Source organism: Phlebotomus papatasi, chromosome 1, assembly GCF_024763615.1.
Source record: "Phlebotomus papatasi isolate M1 chromosome 1, Ppap_2.1, whole genome shotgun sequence".
In the NCBI taxonomy this organism is placed as follows: domain Eukaryota; kingdom Metazoa; phylum Arthropoda; class Insecta; order Diptera; family Psychodidae; genus Phlebotomus; species Phlebotomus papatasi.
Window position 1 is genome coordinate 95189874 of NC_077222.1, and position 22245 is coordinate 95212118.

At 32.9% G+C, this 22245-nt stretch overlaps 2 protein-coding genes across 2 annotated transcripts in view; one reads left to right on the forward strand and one right to left on the reverse strand.

Annotated features, from left to right (window-relative positions):
- LOC129809835 (SH3 domain-containing protein 19) overlaps positions 1-21579 on the forward strand; it is a 28610-nt gene extending 7031 nt beyond the window's left edge. Inside the window, exons 2-5 of the mRNA XM_055859959.1 lie at positions 2630-2981; positions 10838-11575; positions 15508-15762; positions 20894-21579. Coding sequence (XP_055715934.1) covers positions 2631-2981; positions 10838-11575; positions 15508-15762; positions 20894-21001 — 1452 coding nt within the window. The 5' untranslated portion in view covers position 2630 and the 3' untranslated portion in view covers positions 21002-21579. The remainder of the gene's footprint in view (positions 1-2629; positions 2982-10837; positions 11576-15507; positions 15763-20893) is intronic.
- On the reverse strand, positions 21022-22141 carry LOC129809842 (uncharacterized). The gene is made up of 2 exons (XM_055859966.1): positions 21853-22141; positions 21022-21781 (listed from the first exon to the last, which is right to left on the reverse strand). The coding sequence occupies exons 1-2, from the start codon at positions 22012-22014 to the stop codon at positions 21635-21637; spliced, it is 309 nt and encodes a 102-aa protein (XP_055715941.1). The 5' UTR covers positions 22015-22141; the 3' UTR covers positions 21022-21634.
- Positions 22142-22245: the final 104 nt, after the last annotated feature.

Sequence of the window (22245 nt, forward strand, 5' to 3'; positions counted from 1 at the left end):
AATATTTTCACATTACGCAAAGAATAAAGTTTGATCTTGGCTTATAACAATCTTCACTTTTGCTCACATTGAATTTTCAACAAAGCAATTTTAACTCAAATAATATCCAAAATTTTACGAATTTAGTGTAAAAATCTTCCAAAAAGAACAAATATTCAGATAAAATTCATTATTCACCAAATTTTAGAATAAAAATTCATAATTTTAATCAATTTATTTTTAGTGTCTAATTTTATCCTCAAAGTGTCCAAATTTAAAAACTGTCCAAAATTATGAGCCTTTCCCCTAAGCATCTTATTAGAATTTTTTTAAACGATCTTGAATAGGGGAGAGCGCGGTACCCTCGGACAACTCAAGCTTTGAACAAATCATTTTTTTCAATATGCTTTTAATGATTTTGATCCATTATAAAATTATAATTTAATAGATAATCCAATGATTCAAATTTCCCGAAAAGAGCCGTGGATCAAATCCATTAAGAACATATATACAAAAAATTGTTGTTGTCCGAACCTTAATGCGCAATGCACAATAATTTCTGTTTTGTAAACATGTTTTTGGCATTTCAATGAGAGTGAGTGAGATCTAGATCTAGTCATCTCGCTCACTCTCACAGAGAATTTTGAAAACATGTTTATAAACAAAAGTTATTGTGCGCTGGTCATAAGTCACCCGAAGGTAGTACGCTTTCCCCTATTAAATTTTTCGAAATAAATATTATTATTCGTCACGAAAATTAATTTCTACGGATTCTTTCGCATTTTCGCTTATCTATTCCAATAATGATTTTCATTTTTAATTAGGATTTTTATACTTTTATCTTTCCACTTCATGGCCATACACCCCATCCCCTATTTAACTTTTTGGGGTAACGTACAGTAAGATTCAGTTTACACTGGTAAATCTTTGTGAAATCGTTCCTAAGACTTCCTTGTCTACCTCTTTTGTACTGTACCTTGAGCTGGATTGTTTATGTTTTATTGATTTCTCCTGAAATTGATGTTCCTTTGACTATCAATTTTTGCCAGTTTAGGTTACGTCCGAAGTGATAAACATATTGTGAAGATTATTTATATTTATTATGCAGTATCCTACACTGAGAAAAAAGAGGGTGCGATTAACATTTTTTCCTCATAACTTTAACACTTTTTAGGTGTAAAAATATATCAACATTTTTTAATGTTAATTTTACACATTTTAAAGAGTAGAAATAACATGAAAAAGGGTAACTTTAACCCCTAATACACCTAAAAAGCGTAATATTTACACCAATTTCGAATCAGTACTGCAGGGTAAAATTAACATTTCCGGAATGTTATTTTAACTTTTTCGGATTTCTCTCAGTGTATATATGGGCCCTCTTACATTTAGCATATTTAATCACTTCAGCTGTCGGATTAACATGGAAAACAATCACCTGCAGTATTTTTATCAAAACCTCCATTAACGAAAATCACCTAAAATTACATTTTTTGAGTGGGTAATAGTTAATTCATAAAATAAAAAATATTCATTCTGATCTTTGAGTTTGAATTGGATTAAAAAAAAACACTTCTCAGAATTCTTCATTCAATTGAGGGTTTAGTGCTGGAGATACTCAATTAAATTTATGTACTCTGCTATAATGTTTCATTGCTGAATTTCCCAGGATTTTTTGTGTTAAAGATAGAGGGTATATACATAAGTTTTTTTTGGGTATTTCGAGTTTAAGGAAGGTCAATTTACTCTGTCCGGTTTCCTCCGGTGCAAATGAGATTTTTCTGGATAAAATTGAAATTAGTTCTTCGCGAAAGGTCATTTTGCGAAAAGACGTATTTTTTCTAGACAGTTCTGGATATCGATGAATGTATGTTTTTTGTGGTGTTTTGTGTGAGATATCATCTATCTTTGTTTCTTCTCCATTTCGCTCTTTAATCAATTCATTTCTATTTGACTTATAAATTTTAGTTTCTTGGAAAAAATAATCGATTAGAATATAAACTGAGATCTCACATTTAGCTCCAAATTCTGAAAAGAAAATTGTAGCATAAATTGTGGAATTTCCGCAGTCTTTTAAACAGTAAACAATCCTTAAAAAAAACAGCTGAGATTACTATTGATAAAATAAATTAAATTTCCGTCTGAAATTCTGTTTCTGAGTTCTTGGATATTTTTGAGACGTATTTAAAATCTCGTCTAGTTGCATTTAACATTGAAGGTCTTCGTCATAGATAAATGTTTTTTTATGTATATGGTTAAATTCGAGCAGGTGTTGTATAGAATCGTCTTCTGTTTGTTTATTTATCATGCTAATATCTTTCGATTAATCATATTCTTATCAGTACACTTTCTGTACAACATTCGCACCTTTAATATCTCTGACATTTTGTTGATACTAAGAACACAGATTTTTTGCTGATAATAATTTTAGGCGCCTCAAATATTTTTTTTAGCAAAAGAAATAGATCAAATCCTTTGTATGAAATTGATTGAAAGGAATTTCCAGAGGATCAATTAAATAAGTGAAATGTGGAAGTGATTTTTGAGGAATTTTGCAGCAAAAAAAAGACCCTTTAAAGATAAACCTTTTGGTTTATCAGTAAAACATTCACAATATCTCTTTTCCTTTGCTTTTTCTGCGCATTGATAGTATGACGATTCCATCGCGTCCGGCACCGGCTCCACCACAGCAACGTTCATCGACAGGCTCACAATTGCGATACACACCCACAACAGACTGGGATGACTCCCCATTCGATATGGCAGCACACGGAGCGGCAGAAGTGAATCAAGCTGGGGGTATTGGGAATGGCAGGAAGGTACCTCCACCACGACCACCTCCTCCAAAAGCCACAAAACCGCCATTGAAGAAGAGCGGACATCCTCAGTCTGTGAATATCCTGTCGAATTTGTTTGGAGCTACGGGACGCAGGGCTAAGACGCCACCAACAAAATCAACAGCTGGACCCCATATTGGGGCTCTAAAGTTACCACCGCCAAAGGTAAGTGCACAATCAATCATTTTTTGGTGTTTCCGTGTAACAATAAGAATTGCTTTTGAGATAGATTTTAAAACAAATAAATATAAGTGAAATTGTGTTCTATAAATAAATATCCCGGATACATTTTTTTCCATATCAAAGTTTCAAAGTGTTCTGACTGACGAAAAGAAAAACGCGAGAAGTAAATTTTCTTAGCCTCAATAATTCTTACGACCCACGAAGAAAAGCATTCAAAAAGAGAGACAGATAATCAGATAAGAATAATTTAGTGTATATGAACTGAAAGTTCCCCTATATGATTTCGTTTAAACTTTTTTTTAAATAGGGCAAAAAGTATTAAGTATTTTGTATTCTTAAAATTTAATATTAATATTAATATTATAATTATATAAAATCAAAAATATCAACAATTATAATTTAAAATAAGCAGAAGTATAATTTATTTTATCTAAAAATTTTCGAAATTTTTTTTAAAGAAACCATTAAACTTTCATTTATTTTTTTGTGGTCAGTAGAAAATTCAATTTTAGTGCGCTAAAAATTTGTATAATTTTATAACTAATTTCACCAAATTTTGGTATTAACCTAACCTAATTAATTTTGCTGGTTGTGCTTAAAAAGTATGAAAGTGTCTCGGATTAAGGGAAAATGGTGTGTTGTACAAGATAATTGGTATTGTCCATGGTTAAGTTTCTATATATAACCGCGATCGGGAATCTTTGTTTTTTACACTTTTATTTTTCCCAGTTTGTCTTTGGAATCTTTGTCTTCGGTAATTTTTGTTTTTTGGAAACTTTGTCTTTGGAAATCTTGTCTTTCATACATTTTGTACAAGTATCAGAAATTTTGTCTGCCATACAGAAAATTTCCCTTTGCCCCAAAGGACGAAACCAAAAACTTTCCAAAACACAGAAAATTTCCCTTTGCCACAAAGAACGAAACTAAAAACTTCCCAAAACAGAAAATTTTCTTTTGCCCCAAAGGACGAAAAAACAAACTTCCCAAAACACTGTTGTAATTTCATTATTTAATAAAATATACTTGTTTAAAATGTATGAAAGACAAAATTTCCAAATACAAAGTTTCCAAAAAACAAAGATGACCGAAGACAAAGATTCCAAAGGCAAACTGGGAAAAAAACAAAAGTGTAAAAACAAAATGGAAAAAACAAAGATTCCGCAAACCATATAACCAAAAAAGTTGACGAATTATGACCTGCGCAAATAACTTTTGTTTGTAAACATGTTTTCAAAGTTTCCTATGAGAGTGAGCGAGATGACTAGATTTAGATTTCGTTCGCTCTCACTGAAATGCAAAAAACATGTTTACAAAAGTTATTGTGGCTTGTTTTTTTATTAATTACTAAAATTGCATAAATTGGAATCGTTTCTTTAAACATTTAGATCGGACATATTTGTATATCTTACTAACTTTTATCCCTACAGCACATTAAGCTTAATTCGTACACATGATTTCGAAACTGCTTATTTGAGTGAGCGAGTTCAAATTCAAATTATGCCCAACACACAATAACTAGTGTTTTGTAAACATGTTTTAGAAACTGCCTATGAGAATTAATGAAATGACGGGATCTAAATCTCACTTACTCTTGCTGAAATATCCAAAATACACGTACAGTCGGTGTCGACCAGCATCCCGTAAGCCAAAATCATGAACGCCAAAATTTAAGAAAGCTAAAATCCTGAGGGGACGAAATCCCGGATGGATCAAAATTCCAAATGGACCAAAATCCCGAAAACGCAAAATCCTGAATAGGTCGAAATTCCCAATGAGCCACATTTCCCGAATAGATTGCAATCCTGAACACCAAAATCCCGAATAGCTGAAATCCTGAAGAGTCAAAATATTGAATAGGTCGATATCTCGAACTCCAAAATTCCAAAAAGCCAAAATCCCTGGATCTAAAATTTCAAACGTCAAAATTCTGGACACCAAAATCTAGAAAAGTCAAAATCCCGAAAGCCAAAATCTCCAAAGCTAAAATTCTGAACGCCAAAATCTCGAAAAACAAAATCCCGGATGAGTCGAAATCTCGAATGGGCTAAAATTCCGAAAAGGTCAAATCCCGAAGATAAAAAATCCCGGATGGATCTAAATCCCGAATTTGCTAAAATTCCGAAAAGCGTAAATCCCGACAAAATTCCGAATGAGTTACTTATCCAGAATAGGTTAAAATCTTAAACGCCTAAATTCCGAATGGACCAAAATCTTGAAAATCCAATATCCTAAAAGACAAAATACCAATATCTAAAATACCAAGTATTCAAAATCCTAAACCGAAGGGTAATATGTGGAATAATTTCCCAAAACACGGAAAATGTACCTTTGCAGCAATCGCGGGATCGTTGAAATGAAATACCCACGACACTTTGAAAAATTTTGAATACATTTTTCGGGATTTCGGCTTTCGGTATTTTCACCTGAACCCATTTCGAAAAATAAACTTATTGTGCGCTGGGCATTAACTGAACAATTTGTTTCCTGAATATGTTTGCCTTATTTCAAATGCATAGTGGATGTTATTTCCCCTTTATTTAGTACAATCAAATCATTGGCAATAATTCTACAGAACATTATTTTAAAAGATTTTGAATGCCAGATTTAGGAATTTAGAAGATTTTTTTTAAAACGTCTGTTTAGCAATCACTTATTCAATGGGATTATTTCATGCGAAGAATTATTTTCTGAACTAATTCTTTCCTACTTGACGATCACCGGATATTATCATTTTATTTTTATAAATATTTTGCTTCACAATTTCTTGTTTGATATTATCCCATTTTTATTTGTCAAGTTTGACAAATGTTTATAATACAAATCAAAATAGAAAGAAAGAATAAAACAATCTGTTGTTGTTTTTTTTTTTAAATAAAATTCAGTTGTTCACTTTCTGATAAACTGTAGGGAAAACTACATCAAATTGTTATTATCCAACGGTTTTATTTTATTTTCTCACAATCACTTAGAAAATATGAAAGATTTCTAATTTGCGCATTCTTTACTGCTTTACAACTTTACTGAAGACTATTGCTTTTTTCTTGAAGAGAAATATGCTTTTTGTAACATTTTCTAAATATGATATAATGGTAATTCTTCAAAATTCTTGAGTAAATTATCAGGCAAAAGGAATAATTTTGATATTTTGATTGCCTTTTATTTCGGGTTCTCGTAACTGAATGCAATATCCAATGGACATAGGAAGTTTATTAATCTACAAATTTGTGGTAGATGCATTCAAGTCATTTTCCAAAAGATATTTTTTGGCAAGAAAAGTCTTCGCTGGTTTAGAGAAGGCAGAAAAGGCGACCTGGAGTTGAGTGAATATCAATACCATTTTTAAATTCCTCCTGATCTTGCAAATTTTGCCTCAAGTGATTATTTATTTGATAAAAAAGTTTTATGAAGGACATCTCTTCGAAAAGTCATAAAACGGACAACAGATTCGGGTTCAGGGGGTCCGAATTATTAAGGAAACGTTCGCTGGTGCATGAATTTTGGAAAATTTAGTTTTTTTTTTTTTGAAATTGATAACTTTGTAAAGAAAGTATTTTGAGAAAAAGCTTAAAATTTATTTATTTTTTATTTTCTAAATTCAATACTCGAGTTTATCAAATATTTTTTACATTGAGAGTTTTACAGTCTGCTTTATCTTGGGAAATATAGATTTTCGAAATCTTCGATTTGTCACATTTTATACCAAGTTTCCCTACTTATTGTGTTTGATTATTTTTCTCAATTGTTCTATTTCTCAACTTTGCTTTTTTGAGTGGTTACTATGAGGTGGCAATCAATGAATGGAATTCTTTTAAAACCACTTATCGCACCATGAATGATGTTTTGAAATAGAAAATTCACCCATTCTCTAGTGGTTTTCTAACTCCTTTTCTTCAGTAAATTCCCACAAAATAGAAATGACTCACAAAATTGCTGGTGCGAGTTCAAAAATAGGCGATCATTTGTGATTCTTTGGTGGAAACACACCTTTTGCTTTATCATTCAGTTTTTTTTTTTGGTGGTTGTATTTGTAAATTTCAATTTAATAAAACGTCTTTTCAATGCATTTATTTGGAATTTGATGCGAAAGAAAAGTGAAAAAAGAGGAAATAAATATTTTGCGGTTAGCAATTAATACCATAAAGCATTACATTTAGCAATTAGTGGAGAAAAAATTAATGTCTTGTGTGTTTGAGAGAGTCAGCGAAAGCATAAAATGAAAATGACTGAAAACATCGTGTTTTCGTATTAAACAACGCGAGGCCATTTAAATGGTAAATTAGGAAGAATGGTTGAAATTAATAAATAAATATATTTCTTTGTAGCAGTAAATTATTTAACTTATTTTAATATATTTAATCTGTTTTGTGAAACATCATCTTGAGGGGGGAATCATGTAACTAAATGTGTGGTTTGTTAATCAGTGTTTGTTTAACTTTGGAGGTTTATGTTTTGCTTTTTACGTAAAATGCGGCTCTTGAAAAAAAGCACTCTTTAAAATCATATCATAAAAAAGATGTCGTGCTCTTTATTTTTGATAAGAGCGAGAGTGAATGTCGAATGTCATAAAAATTTTGGAATGGGAAACATTTTAGTGTGATTAAGAATCTTTTTTTTGTGCTGGGAGTTTCTGAGGAATGTCCTTGACATTAATCTCTTCATTCAGAAATTTAATATAATTTATATTTCGGATTATCATATGCTTTCTTTGATTTGGGTGCAATTATTTACGAAAATACTTATATAATTTAATATAGAGCGAGTCTAGTAATGTTCAACTGTTCTTTTACTATTGAACTAACAATATTAGATGTTTCCATTACGATCTTTGCGAAGTTAAAAGGGATCTTTCTTTCAGATCATACACATTTTTTTTTATTTTACGCCTTAAGTTTTCTTGTCTATTCGTGATATGCCTGAAATATTAATAAAATTCAATTGAAATACTAAAATAGCTCTAGATAATTAGGACTTACTAAAATTAAGGATTTTGATAAAGTGAACGCCAAATTTTAAATTATACAACTAATTCATTAAATTATGTCGGATAATATCCCAAAAGAAGCATTTTCGAATTCAAAGAACAAAGTTTTCAGAAAACAAATAATATTTAAAAATTTGAACTTATTGAAAAAAATAATAAGATCCTTTACTAGGACATAAAATCTTGAAATATTTTAGAGAAAAACCAGTTATAAGCCAAGATAAGTTTATAGTAGCTTAGATCCTGTACAGGTCACCTCGCAATGCGTGCAACTCTGGCTGCTTGCAACTCAAAATAGAGGTAAGTGCTCATGCTTTGCACGGTCCCCAGCTTCATAATGACTTAATTTTTCCTATGTTTTCGAATAAATATGACTTTGCAATATATTTTAAAAACTGGACATTTTCCTCTAGTTTTTATGATATGGGTGTGATGAATCACATTAATTGAAAAACATAGGAAAAATTTAGTTATTATGAAGCTTGGGAATGTGCAAATCATGGGCACTTTCCCTTACTTGAAAATTCGATTGTGTTTTAAATTTTGGAAATAAAGAAATCGCCTCGAGCACACTGTTCTTGGTAGCCAAAACGGATAAAATTGGCTCGACGCCATTCTTTACCGATTTATTGATTTTTAGATTAGTACCGAAGATATGCCTATTTGAAAATTGCATTTTTGGCCCCTATTAAGCTCGGATCATGGGGGCCGGGGGGCTTAAGTTTTATTTTACAAGCTGAGATTGTAAAGAATCTCAGCTAAAAATCACTATGGAATTGTTTTTTAATCCATTTCTTCACCGATTTTGATATTTTTTACGGATTTCGATAAATGTACAAAAAACGTTCTCATTGACCTGTGTAGATATTTTTTGCGGGAAATTGCGTTTCTGAATTGGAAACAATGTCCGAAAAGAAACGTAAGACCGTCGACATGTCTACGTTTAATCCGATTCTAATGATTTTAAGTGATTCAGATAGCTAATAAACATTTCATTAGTTATACAAAAACTTAATATTAGACCAAAAGTAGCTTCAGTTTTTCTTTGAAACTCCCTTTGGAATAGTTTTCTATAAGCTTTTTATTAATAAATTTCCACAACGGTTTTTAAGATCTCAGATTATACAATAAAGGAAAAAGCATTTCCACAAAAAATCTCTATAGTCTAAAATATATCCCAATGGGCTTTCTTTGGTGGAAATAGGAATAAACAAGAATTATATTTATAGAAGTTTTATATTTATACTTAAACTTGATTACATTGATAGGTTTCATAAGCTAAAAGTCTACTAAAGACACCAAGAAGACTTTCCACACTTACCGAAAATTCAATGCTAGACCGGATTTGATTATTTTTGGGGGCAGATGGGAAAAGCTTTAGAGATTCCCTAAAAGGTCTTCTGAAGCACAGCTGTTAGCTTTGTTAAAGAAAAGATGACCAAAAATGCTTCCCAAAAGTCGTACCATAAGTCCATTAGAAATTTCCGTGTAAGATTTTGTGAAATGTTTCTTTAAAAATAATATTACCATAAATTCAGGCCTTTGGATATGTTTTAGAGATTACCCAGGTGAACATTTCGTCTATATACGACAATACCGTTGAATCATTCCTAATAACGGTTTTTCAAGGTCAAAAATTAAAAAGACTCTAGAGAGCGCATTTATCAAGCGAATAGTATCATGTTTGGGCTCGTTGGAAAGGTCTTGGAATTTCCTATAAAACTGAACCGGTTTCTATCGGTTCTGGACCGGTAATAAACCGGTTCATAGCCGATGAATAATTTTTTATCCGAAAATCAATAGAATTGCTTTTTAAACAATTTTGGAGAATCTTTTGAATGATTTATGAATCGGTTCAAATCGGTTGAGAACCGGTAAAGGGTAAATTATGCGAAAGTACCTTTGAGGAACATACGGTACAGTAGACTCTCGCTAATTAGGCTCTTTTAAGATCGGGCTAGTTTTCGGGCAGTGGTTACATTTGAAAAAAGTTTGTTGTCATTTTTCAAGTTTGCTTATGATTATCAAATGAATCAAATATGCTCAAATTTGGCATGGTTTGTCTTAGTTTTGATGTGATTTTGCATTATTGAGGGATTTTCATTCAATTTACGTTATTATATAAGTGTGTAAACTCAATATCTATATGCACATGAATAAAAAATCGTTGCATTTCAAAAAGTTTGTCGCCCGAATTTCTGTCTAATTCGACTGACATTTCGGTCCCACATGCCCGAATTTGAGAGAGTCTACTGTATACCATCTAAGTCACGAGTTCGAGCATTTTGCAAAGCCGGGACGCTTTGCCACCCCTTTTTTTATATAAATCGTTAAATATCGAAATAGAGAAACAAAAATATTTATCTAGTTGACACTACTGGAGTCGCACTGCAATAATTTCCATTTCAGCCCATTTTTTATTCAAAATTCTTTTTAGAGCGCTTATTGCCTTAAATCTACTGAGCCGAGTTTGTTCTTTTTTATTAAAGAAAAAACTTTAAGGTCTTTAAATTGCCAACAATTCTTTATAACTTGTGAAGTTTTCAAAACAAACAGCAGTGGGGCTTCAGTCGGAAGTCAAAAATGAAGAAATTGCATTTTGTCGCAATTTTGAAATGAAATAACTCATGAACCAAGACAGTTTTTTACATTCTCTCTTTTGCACATGATGGAGAAATATTTACTATATTTTTAAATTTTTTCTGCGATTTTTTACTCAAAAAATAGAGAAAGAAAAAGTTTAAAATTCATGCATTAAATAGTAGTATCAATAGTTTCTTAAGATGAAACATCTTACGGGTAGGTCGTAAAAGAGTAATTTAGACTAAATTGAGTTGTCTGTGAAATGGCCTTTTAGATTCATCCACCTCCGTCAACAACGAATAAACATTCATCAGCAACTTGTAGCACTGACGTACAACTAATTGACTTCAATTCACCACCAAGTTCACCGACATTCACCCAAAAATCCAACAGTGATTGCGTCAGTGTGGACAGTTTCAGCTCCGATTCGAATTATTCACCCAACAATGGGCACTCTTCGCAGGCTGAGAGTGGTTTTGAGGATGATTTCTCGGCAGTTGATGTTCTCCAGAGCAATAGGGATGCCTGGAGGGACACCATTGATCCATTCACCTCACCTCCTGTTTGTCAGAACTATGTCGGACCGAAAATTCGTCCTCCAGTGGCACAGAAACCCAATTATTTGGCCGGATCTTCCTCCTTCTATACCCATAGTTCTACAACAAGTCATTCAGGCAAAAAATTCGATGATCCCCTTTGCAATGGGAAGACCCTCGTGGCCCCAACTCCAGCCATTACAGCACCAACAATCATCAAACCCGCCATTGCTCCCAAACCCAGTGGACTAGCGGGAAATAATAAGTCCAGTGCCAGTGTTATGAAATTGAGGGAGGTCTTCCAAACGAATCAGGAAGATAGTCTCGATGATCCATGTCCATCGCCACCCATGCCAACCTGTCCACCGCCTCCACCACCTCCATCCATCTATCTCGATGACTCTGAGGAAACTGAGAGCTACGGCATAGCCCTGTACACATTTGAAACGCAGGAAGTGGGTGACTTGAATTTCAGAGTAAGTACAATTTTGTTTTTCTTCATTCTATGCAACTTTATAATTTTCAACGGTCATAAATCACATGAATTGTTTCAACATAAAAAAAAACATTTGACCCAAGTGCTGAGTAAATACATTCTCTCAGAAAAGAACAATTAAGACATAATAATTTCTTTCTCTTTACGGGGAAGTTCAGTGAGCTTCCAAAGAAATAAAAAATGAAGTTAATTTTTGGGATAATTTGCCCAAATATTGAAGGACATTGTAATAAAAGAAAAATGTCTCAGTCAATTGACTTTTGACCAGACAATCAAAATGATTGGTTAATTTAATAAGCAATACTCTTTATTGCAATAATAATTTAATTTTAAAATTAAATTAAAATTCGTAATTGAATTTTGCTGATAGAAAAAAGAATCCAACGTGGAAACTGTGAAGATTGATTGAATTCTTGGTTAATATTGTAATTTAGTGTAGACATTCTAATTAATGCAATCGCGCGTAGAACGTGATTTGAAGATTGAATTCTTATAAATGGTTTGTCGTGTCGTGATTTATGGGAGGCCCTCAGCTGCAAAGCAATTAGAACAGAGAAGAATTTTAGATGAGAATAAGAAACACAATTCGTGTGGTCTGAAGAGAAGCATGACCTCGTTCTATCGAATTGATATTTTGAAGAATATGACGTATTCACCAAACTTATTTAAGCAATTTTATAACAAACGGAATTCTTGAATAAAATTTGGCTAAGAATAGAAGAATAAAGGCAGTTAATCCTTCAGACTTTCAAGATTTAATGATTTCGCTTGGTGAATATAAAATGGGAATCTTTAGGAACGAGATTACACATTTAGTCTGAAACCCGTGACAAAAATGTTGATATTAATTTCAAATAAAAACCGGCAGAGACTGTCTATCCTACAGGATTAAATTAAAAGTACTAAGGAACACGAAATAAAAAAAAAGAAAATTAAAATTACAGAATTATTCCAAGGGAAGAAACTATGAGAAAATTCTCTACCTAAACTGTAAGATTCTAATGATTCTGATAATTTATAGTTGAGTATTTAATGGAAAGGAATTAATACGGATTATCCTTTCGATTCCTTTAGTTCGGAAGCAAAACCCACTTCAGCGTTTTGGTATTCTTCTAGACAATGGAATTAAGGTGGCACCAAGTGTTATTTTTTTATTATATTATTTATTTATTTGCTAAATTAAAGTTCCCAAAATTTTGCGTCTGCCGCCGACTTACCATTACCGGTATGAGATAACTCATTAATCGAGCTAAGCTGCATATCAGATCTCCCAATATGATAAATTAGTTGTAAGAGAAGTTAGTTGTAAACTGACTGTATTACTGTAGTCGATCGTACGATCTCAGTGGGTACGAACGTGAGTTCGTGATGAGTCGTACAAGTGGTAGGACGTAGTGCAGAGAGCTCGCGACAGTCTAGTAGGTCTAGATCCAACACCAGTCGATTGCATAAGCAGGTCACATTCTAAGTATCTTATAGGTAATATTAGACATTGCTTGCCCCCTATATAGGTAAAGGAAATTTATGCAAAAACCTCTCATCGATTAGGGTAAGAGCTCATAATTTTGGACAGTTTCTAAATTTGGACACTTTGCGGATAAAATTGGACACTATAAATTGATTAATTTGAAGAATAATGAATTCTATCTCAATATTTGTTCTTTTTGGAAGATTTTAATACTAAATACGTAAAATTTTGAATATGATTTGAGTTAAAATTGATTTGGTGAAAATTCATTCATTTGGTGAAATGGGAAATTTTCTCAGAAATTCACCAGTGAGGTGATACTCCTTATTTTGTACAGGTTTTTTTGCTCAAAATTTCGTGAAGTTTTAGCTTTTGTGATGACTAGGTAATATAAATGCCTGGAGAAGCAAAGGAGCATCATCTCTACGAAAGAGATGTAGCGAGAAATGCCTTGAAAGGCTCCGGGAAGGCCAGGGAATGAGCGAATCCGCACGTACTTGAAGTACCGAAGTCAACTCATTTTAATGAATGATATGGAAAGTTTCCGGGCTTCTATGACATTCTACGTTTCCCTTACATGAACAGGAAGAGGACTTGGTAAGATTGGTTCATCAAATGAAGAACAATGGACATCCTATTGAGGCGGATTAGCTGTCCAAATTTACAGCCATGTTGTCCAAATTAATAAGCAAGTTGTCCAAAATTCGAGTCAAATTCACCTCTACATATCAATTCATTTTTAAACATATTAAGACTAATTTTAGTTAAAACAAAGACGATAAACCCTTGCCAAGTTTCTAAACAACCCTTCTGAAAAGAGAGTAGCAAAAAAAATCAATTAGTATCGAAAATATCGCACTTCAAACTCAGTACATTGATGTTTATAAGTACCCTGTCCAAAATTATGAGCCCCTATCCTATCATATTTATGCAGATTATATGCAAATTTCTGCCGCTGGAGCCCTTATTCCGACATTCGAACGGTATTCTCTCGGGTGAACAACAATTTATTTTGTGTTGCGAATTTGGCTTCATTGAATAGTCTGGCTTTAAATCCCAAGAAGTCCCAGGCTATTTTAATATCTAAGAAAGTTCTTAGATATGCCGCTTGTTGAACGGGCTTGTAACCTATGTGAGATTTTAATTCATCTTTCACTTGGTCTGATCACGTCTCTCATATCAATCAGAGGATATACTGCACTCTCCGTACCCTTCGGCGATTTCTCGAAATCACGCCATTCAATACTCGTCGCTTGCTCTTAGTTAGGTCGCTCCTCATCCCAGTGATGACTTATGGTACTGAAATCTTTTTTTCTTGACGGAAACCTTCAATAATTGCGTTGAATATGTTTGTGGGCTGAGTCCTTGTGATTATATCTTTAGGCACCATAACATATTGGTTTGCTGTGATCTCCCATCACTCCTTCGTCAGAGAGCGGTTTCATTTATATTTCGTCTGATTAAATCAGAGGGCCACGCTACTTGGTCTTACTTCTGATTCCTGGGGCCTTGGCCAGGGTGCAGGCCTTTCGGTGCTCAGAGCTCACCCTTTTTGTCGACGGAGTTGTGTCCTGTTCAACTCCCTTCCCTTGCATGCCAGATTTGGTGCTAGATTCTATCAGACCGGGTCAGGTTGAGACTTGAATTTTTGTTTTCTCTTTCTATATTATATGTCTTTGTTTGTAGTTTAATTGCTCATTACCCTAATCAAACCATGTGAGAGGGGCAGAAGGACCTTCTTAGTTTTGATTTAAATCTCTGACACTCTGTGTATGGCAAGTTTAGGATAAATCGTTACTGTCCAATTTTACAGGCTTAATATTCTCGAAGATCATACTTAGTCTAATTGATTGGACCATAACCAATCGAATAATATTTTAATAGAATGTCGGGCGACATACGATTAAGTATAATACTAGAATAAATGGTAGTATCAATTTCATTTTTAGACCAATTTTCCAGTTGGATTACGATCAATAACCCTACTAATTAATTAAAATTAACTTAATATTCTGCCTTTTTTCTTGTTTGTACAAGTAACCCTTCACCAATTAAAGGCTTTATAAATAAACTACGCCCACTACTCAGGCAATCTTGTAATTGAATTGTGGGTGGCTGCAGAAGAAAAAAACAACGAGCAACAATGAATAATAGAAAAAATTAATAGGAATGTCTACTATACAAATTGACTGATTACATTTTTACGCTCACAACAGACACTCTTATCGCTTTTAAATATTCATTGACGTCCGATTGGGAAATATTTCTTTTTTTTTTTATTTATTTAATGTAACTTAATGAAATTGCATGATAAGAGACAAACGCACGAATGAACTTTGTGATAATATTTATAAAGTTCATAAGAATGATAAAAGAATGCAACTTCCTCAGGGCTAGAATAGAGTTTTTATCAAAAAATTTTTGCATTGTTTCTGTCTCGGCAGGAAAATGAGAAAATTTATCTACTGAGACAAATTGACGCCGAATGGATGTATGGGAGGAATAAGAGGGGCTGTGAAGGAATGTTTCCGATAAATTTTATTGAAATTCGCGTGCCACTGAAGGATGAGAAGCAGCAGAAACATCACATAAATGGACTGGTTCAGAGTCAAATTGCCACTTCGGTCAGAAGTTCTGCACGAAAGGCACGAGTTTTGTATGATTTTACGGCAGAAGTGCAAGAGGATTTAACAATAAGGGTGAGTATTTTGTCTGTTTGTCCATAAATTTAGCATAAGAAAAGTATTTTGCAGAAGTTAGATCCGTGGAGAATTTTCAAGGATGCCCTCTCATGACATATCCGTTCGAAATGGTTATTTAATTATTCATGGTGCGCGTGTCAGAGTCACACTTGAGTTAATCTGCAAAGTTCTTTTTTTTTTAAAGCAAATGCATAACATTTTGCAGAAGAATATTAAAAAAAATGGGTCGAACAGAGAGAGGAAAAAAAGTTATTCTATTCATTGTGAATTTTTCCATTGAAAACCATTTGCTTGGTTGAAAAAAGATATGAGAGAGATTTTTCTGTGGGTGGAATTTTTATCAAAAGCATATAAACTCCTCACAATTTGTTGGTGGGAATTTTCATTGAAACCTTTTTCTCTAGAATTCTGCAGATAGTGAGAAACATTCTAGAGTTTCTTGCTCTCCCTCAGCGGATCGTTTGACTTGAAGATCACGTGTTAATTGGCGAGATAATTTAATTATTTACACGGAGTGATGCAATTTTAGAGTTTCAAGATAACGTCTTGCAAATTCTGCTTAAGCTGCTAAAATATCTATACTAAAAAAAAATTAACATGAGTTTGAAGCTATAAAAAAAACTACACAAGATGATTTCTGATGCAAAACGGCAGTATATCAATTGCAAATACTTTTCTATATTGCATACAATTTAACTTTGCAAATTAAAATATGAATTATGGGAATTTCATTTTAATTACTGTATTTTTTTTCTTATTTGGCCGAAGAAAGAAAAAAAAAACCAAAAGAAACCTTCATGCTTTGCAGACAATTTTACAGCTTAAATTACCTTTTAGAGGTAAAGAAAAAAATATGAGTTAGTGAAAATAAAATCACTGAAATTATGAATTTTAGCAATTGCGTAAACTTCATGAACATTAATTTTGAACTGTATTTAATTTATGACAATTTATTATGAGGTTTGATTTCAGTCTTATTACCACTCACACGTCATAAAAACAATGTTATACAAGTGTTTTATGCGAAGGCAGTAAATTTGTGATCACATAAAATAGATAAAAGATTATTTTAAAGGAAAAAACGTCATTTATTCCTTTTAAGTTGAAAAAAAATCCAGAAACATATCGCAAATAGAGTAATGACCAACACACAATAACTTGTTTGTAAACATGTTTTCAAAATTTCCTATGAGAGAGAGCGAGATGACTAGTTCTCTGTTTCATTCACTCTCATTGAAATGTCAAAAACATATTTACAAAACAAAATTTATTGTGGGTTGGATGGACATAAAGTTAGGGCAGAATCACATTGACAATAAAATGTTCGCAGTAGCCTCATCGTATTTCGTTAATTTACGCATTTTCATTGCAATTATTACGCAAATTTTCCATTACCGTATTACCTTATCTCATACTCGGTGGCACTGGGTGAAAATAATATTAAAAAAATTGAAGAAATAAAACCAAAATTCGATAAACAGTGAGCAAAAAAACTAAGAAAAAATAATCATACAGTTTTTTTGCTCACCATTTACCGCATTTTCGTTTTATTTCTTCCATTTTCTTATATTTTTTTTCACATAGTGCCACCGAGTATGAGATAAGGTAATACGGTAATCGAGAATTTCCGTAAAAATTGCAATGGAAATGCGTAAATTAACGAAATACGGTGAGGCTAGGGCGAGAATTTTATTGTCAATGTGATTCTGCCCTTAAACTTAAAAGTTTTGCAAAATTGTTTATAAATATTCGTGAATTGTCCTAAGGTATTTACCAAATGCACGTATATAAATAATAGAAGCCACTAAAAAGTTCATAAAAGTTTGTAAATTTTTCAAAAACATTGATCGCAACATTTAACGCACATTTTTTTACAAAAATTTGTTCGTAAACTCACAGAAATGTAACGCACTGAACTGTAAGCCAGTAGGTTACATGGTGTACCTGATTTTAAAAAGGTACCAAACATAACAATATTGAGCGATTTTCAAATAATTTCTATATAGGGTGAAAGGAACGTCTATTGACACTTTAAGAAATCGTGTCAGCACCTATTGACACCCTACTCTGTACCATTTGGGATATGAAATTTACACATTTTTGTTTATAATAAAAGGTATTATTACAGAAAAAACGTTATATTACTTATATTTTACTAGATACATTAAATAATTTTCAACATTTTAACAAAAGTGTCAATAGGGGTTCCCTGTCGAACAGACGTTCCTCCGACCCTAGAACATTTTGGTTAACTCTTTCCGGACCACAACATATCCAGCGAACGAATTTTAGTAAAACTCACTTTACTGTAACTCTTAGTGGTCAAATATGATACTTTTACAGAGAAAGATTTTTTTCCTCTTCTGGGAAATTGGAAAACTCAAGGGTACTCTCGTCCCCAAAAGAACGCAAAGGATACAAACTTCAATTTTCCCAAAGCCAATAATATCAATTTTGTGAATTATTTTTGCGTGTCAAATGACTCCTTTACAATGTTGATCACTAAACCAAGAAGAATTATTGACCAGTATCTTGTGGAATGTCCAGGAAGTGCTAAAAAGGACACTCAGCTCCTGCTTGCCAACAGATTCCTCAAAATATTTCACACAATAACACTTTAACACACATTTCTCTCATCACGATGTTATTGCAGACACATTAAGCTTTCTCAAGAGCCAAAAAAACACTTTATCGACAATCAGAATTCACCAAAATCAGGAAGAATAGGAAAAACTTTCTTGAAAGCAACCCGTCCAATAATTTCGTCAGATATCTTTCAGATTTCTGCAGAAAATATCTACACTTCTGCTGAAAATCTGCCGATAAATCGGTATATATTCCTACGAATTTTTTTTGGGCTTGGGACAAAATTCGTCAGAAATTTTTGCAGATTTTCTGACGAATCCTGGTGTACACTCTGACGAATTTCTGTAGATATTTTGCCGATTTTCTGTAGATTTTTCTACATACCAGACTTTCCAGACAGCTATGTCTGAAAAGATGGAATATTTTTCACTGAAGTTTTGCAAAATTCAATAGAGTGTAATTCTTGGTTATATATCACAGCACAGTGTTTATATAAAAAAAGAATTCTGTGACGTCGTGTTATAAGTAGAGAATAGTGAAGTGATAACCCATAAAGTTTGAACAAGTTTTTTTTTGAAAATTTAAGAAAAAATTGTTTTTCGAATTTATGTAATCTGTAATTGTTAGTTGTCATATTTATTGACCCCGAGAGGTTTTTCCTTATTCTGGTCTAGAAATATCAAAAAAGTCACAATATCTCCAAGGAAGCAGAAAATCGAAAATTTACGATTTTTGACCAAGAATATCTTAGCTCAGGAGTTAATTAGGATCCTGCAAAAAGTATCCTAGATTTGGGCATCCTTATAGTTTGTAATTATCCAGAAGAATCGGATTATTATCGATTCTAGATCGTCTAAAAAAAATTGTTGTTTCCATGGGTACCCAGTGTCCCAAAGGAGACGAAAGAGTTAAACCCTGTCATGCACGTCATGCGTGAAACTATCATAAGTGTATATTACTCCACACAAATAGCGTGCATTGTGAGGCGGGATATCTGCTTATTGCTAGGATTGCTAGGCTACTCTCTAAGTATTTAATTATTTAAAATCGTGCAGACTCAAAACCGATCTTCTGATATTCAATTTTTTTTTTAAGATTTAGATGTTGACTCTTTAGAACCATCTGCTTAAGTGACTTAAATAAAAAGTTGAATTTTGGTAATAATGGCTCCGGCACACCTTTTAGATCGGGAAAATTTCATGAAGTCGAATTTCGTATCCCTTTCTATCTCAAACCTTTTGCATATGTCTGTCTCACTTTTTCGCACTCTTCTTCTTCTTTTAAACGTCGGAACAAATGCAATTTAGCTCAATCAAACTTGGAGTTGAAAAGATGGAGATAGACATATGCAAAAGGTGTAAGAAAGGAAGAGATGTTAATTTTGATTTCATTAAATTTTCCTAATCTAAAAAGTGTACCGGAGGCTTAAAAAATAAAATTTGATTAATAACCCGATTTATAAATGTGTAATATGTAGGGGAAAGTACTCTCCCTTCGAACGTTCATGCCTTCGAATAATGTGAATTTTCTTTAATTTTTCTAGAATACTTACACATTTTTATTAAAAATTACCTAGCCAATCATCAATTATTGTTAATTACGTGATAATTGTGTAGGTCTCTTAGGAAAAATAAAAGAAAATTCACGTTATTCGAAGGCATGAACGTTCGAAGGAAGAGTACTTTCCCCTAACCCAATTTATAAATATAAAATTAATTAAATGTTCATGCAAGTTTAGGCAAAGGGAAAATAAAGTGTTTTCATTTTATCTGTAGTATGCTAAACTTTAAGTTTAAATCCATTAAAGACCCTTTGTTGTAGCGTCACCTTGTAGATCAAGAAAAGTTCATGAAATCAAAATTCACGTCTCTTTCGTTCTCAAAGGTGCTGAAAATTACTATCCCCCTCTCTTGCACTCTTCTTCTTCTTTTTTTTAACATCACAATAAATTTAACAGGGGCCTATCGACATTTCATTTTTCCATACGTTTTTTCATAGAGGAACTGAAGACTATTGGCAAGTTTTTTCCTAAAGAAAATTGACTTATCAGTCTGATATATTTCGAAATCGTGCATTAAAAGCTATCTAAAAATACATATTTCATAATGTTCGCCGAAATAATACAAGAACTACGAGCAAATTTGTTTAAGTCACGATGCAATATCTGCAAAATTTTTACAAGGAAAAATGAAAAATAGCTTCACTTTTTATTAGGCTTGATGGGCCCTTGAAATTTAATTTAGTTCAATTAATTTTGAATGCAAAATTTAGTCCAATTCATTTTGGGATAGAAAGAGATGTGAATTTTGATTTCATGAAATTTTCCTGATCTAAATCAAATGTGTCCTTTGCAATTAATATATATGAAGTTCTTCTCAGTGCAATACAACCAATACTATTGAATTTAACAAAAAGAACATCCAATAAAATGGCCATTAGCACACGGTTATTGATTTTGAAGAAGGCAAATACTTCTCACAGCGATAAATGAAATTATTTCTACCACCTTTTTCTTCATTCTGTTATTTTTTTGTATTTGCAGGAAGGTGAAATAATCAACGTTCTTCGCGAAATAAATTCCGAGTGGCTCTTTGGCGAGAGCAAAAATCGCACAGGTCAATTTCCAGCAAACTTTGTCGAATTTATCTAAAAAAAAAAAGAAACGTGAAACTAAATTTTGCCTTAAAACGTCTCTTTACACGAAGGATTTTTTTTTTGCGGCTGAGGAATAAAAATGAAACATCAGTGAAATTGTCCTTAGGATTATAGTAGGAACTTTTTACAATTTACAATTGATAAGATAATATACTAGTAGGTTTATTAAAGGGATTTTTCCCAAAAATTACAATTAATAAAAAAATGAAACGAAAAGATTTGTAAAGAATTCAAATGCGATCAGAATATTTGATGCGATAGAGGAAAATCTCTAAAAAAAATTATTGAACAACTTTCTATGCAGTTTTATTAAAAATAAAATAAGGAATAAAGTGTATTGAGTATGCGATGATAAAATAGTTAATCTAAATGTGATTGAGATCTGTTTCTGGATAAAGTATTGTTTTTTTTTGTGCGTCGGTGAGGATGTCTTATTATTTTTTTTCTGTGTAAATATTGACTCTTTATGGTAATCCAATCAAGGAAACATATTTATTTGTAAAATTAACTATAATCACAAGAAAGAAAACTGTATTGAGGAAAATACACACAGTCGGTTGAAAACCACAAAAATAACGAGGTTTTTTTCTTTGCTCGAGCTCTGGTGTCTGTCGTCCTGGACAATTCCTTACAGCTCAGTGTGATGTGAGGGGAATTTCTTGAGGATTGCATGGTAGAGGTTGTAGAAGGCGTATACGGAGACTGAGACAATCACACAGAGAGCCCCACCGAAAGCCACGCTGAGAAAAGTCCCATCGATTATGCTGGAACCCATCTGCAAAAATTACTCTTGAAATTATTTCAGGGAATCAGACGCTGGAAGAGCAAAAAGCCAAATGGACTCACCCTTTGGGGCTGCGTCCAGAAATCATCGCGAGAATTCTTCGATTGATTAGCCTTTCGGTCCGACATGATCTGTTTCATGGTGCTGAGGCGCTCCCTCAGCACCTCAACGGACTCCGTGGATAGATCATCCCCTTCGGGAATATTTTCCGGATACTCTGACATTTTTCACACACTCAAATTGGAGACAAGAATCACAGGAAGTCAGTTGAGCATCACCAGAAAATTCACTTCTGATAAATTAGTTGGTTGAACTCTCACTCTCGCAAGAGATGAGAGGGCAGTTATTGATTTTTCCGAGACGGGGTGACCTAACACATTTCTCCCGTCAGGACAGCAATTTATTTCTGCGGAGGAACGCTCTCTTGATTTTTTATTACAGCTCGTAAGTATAAT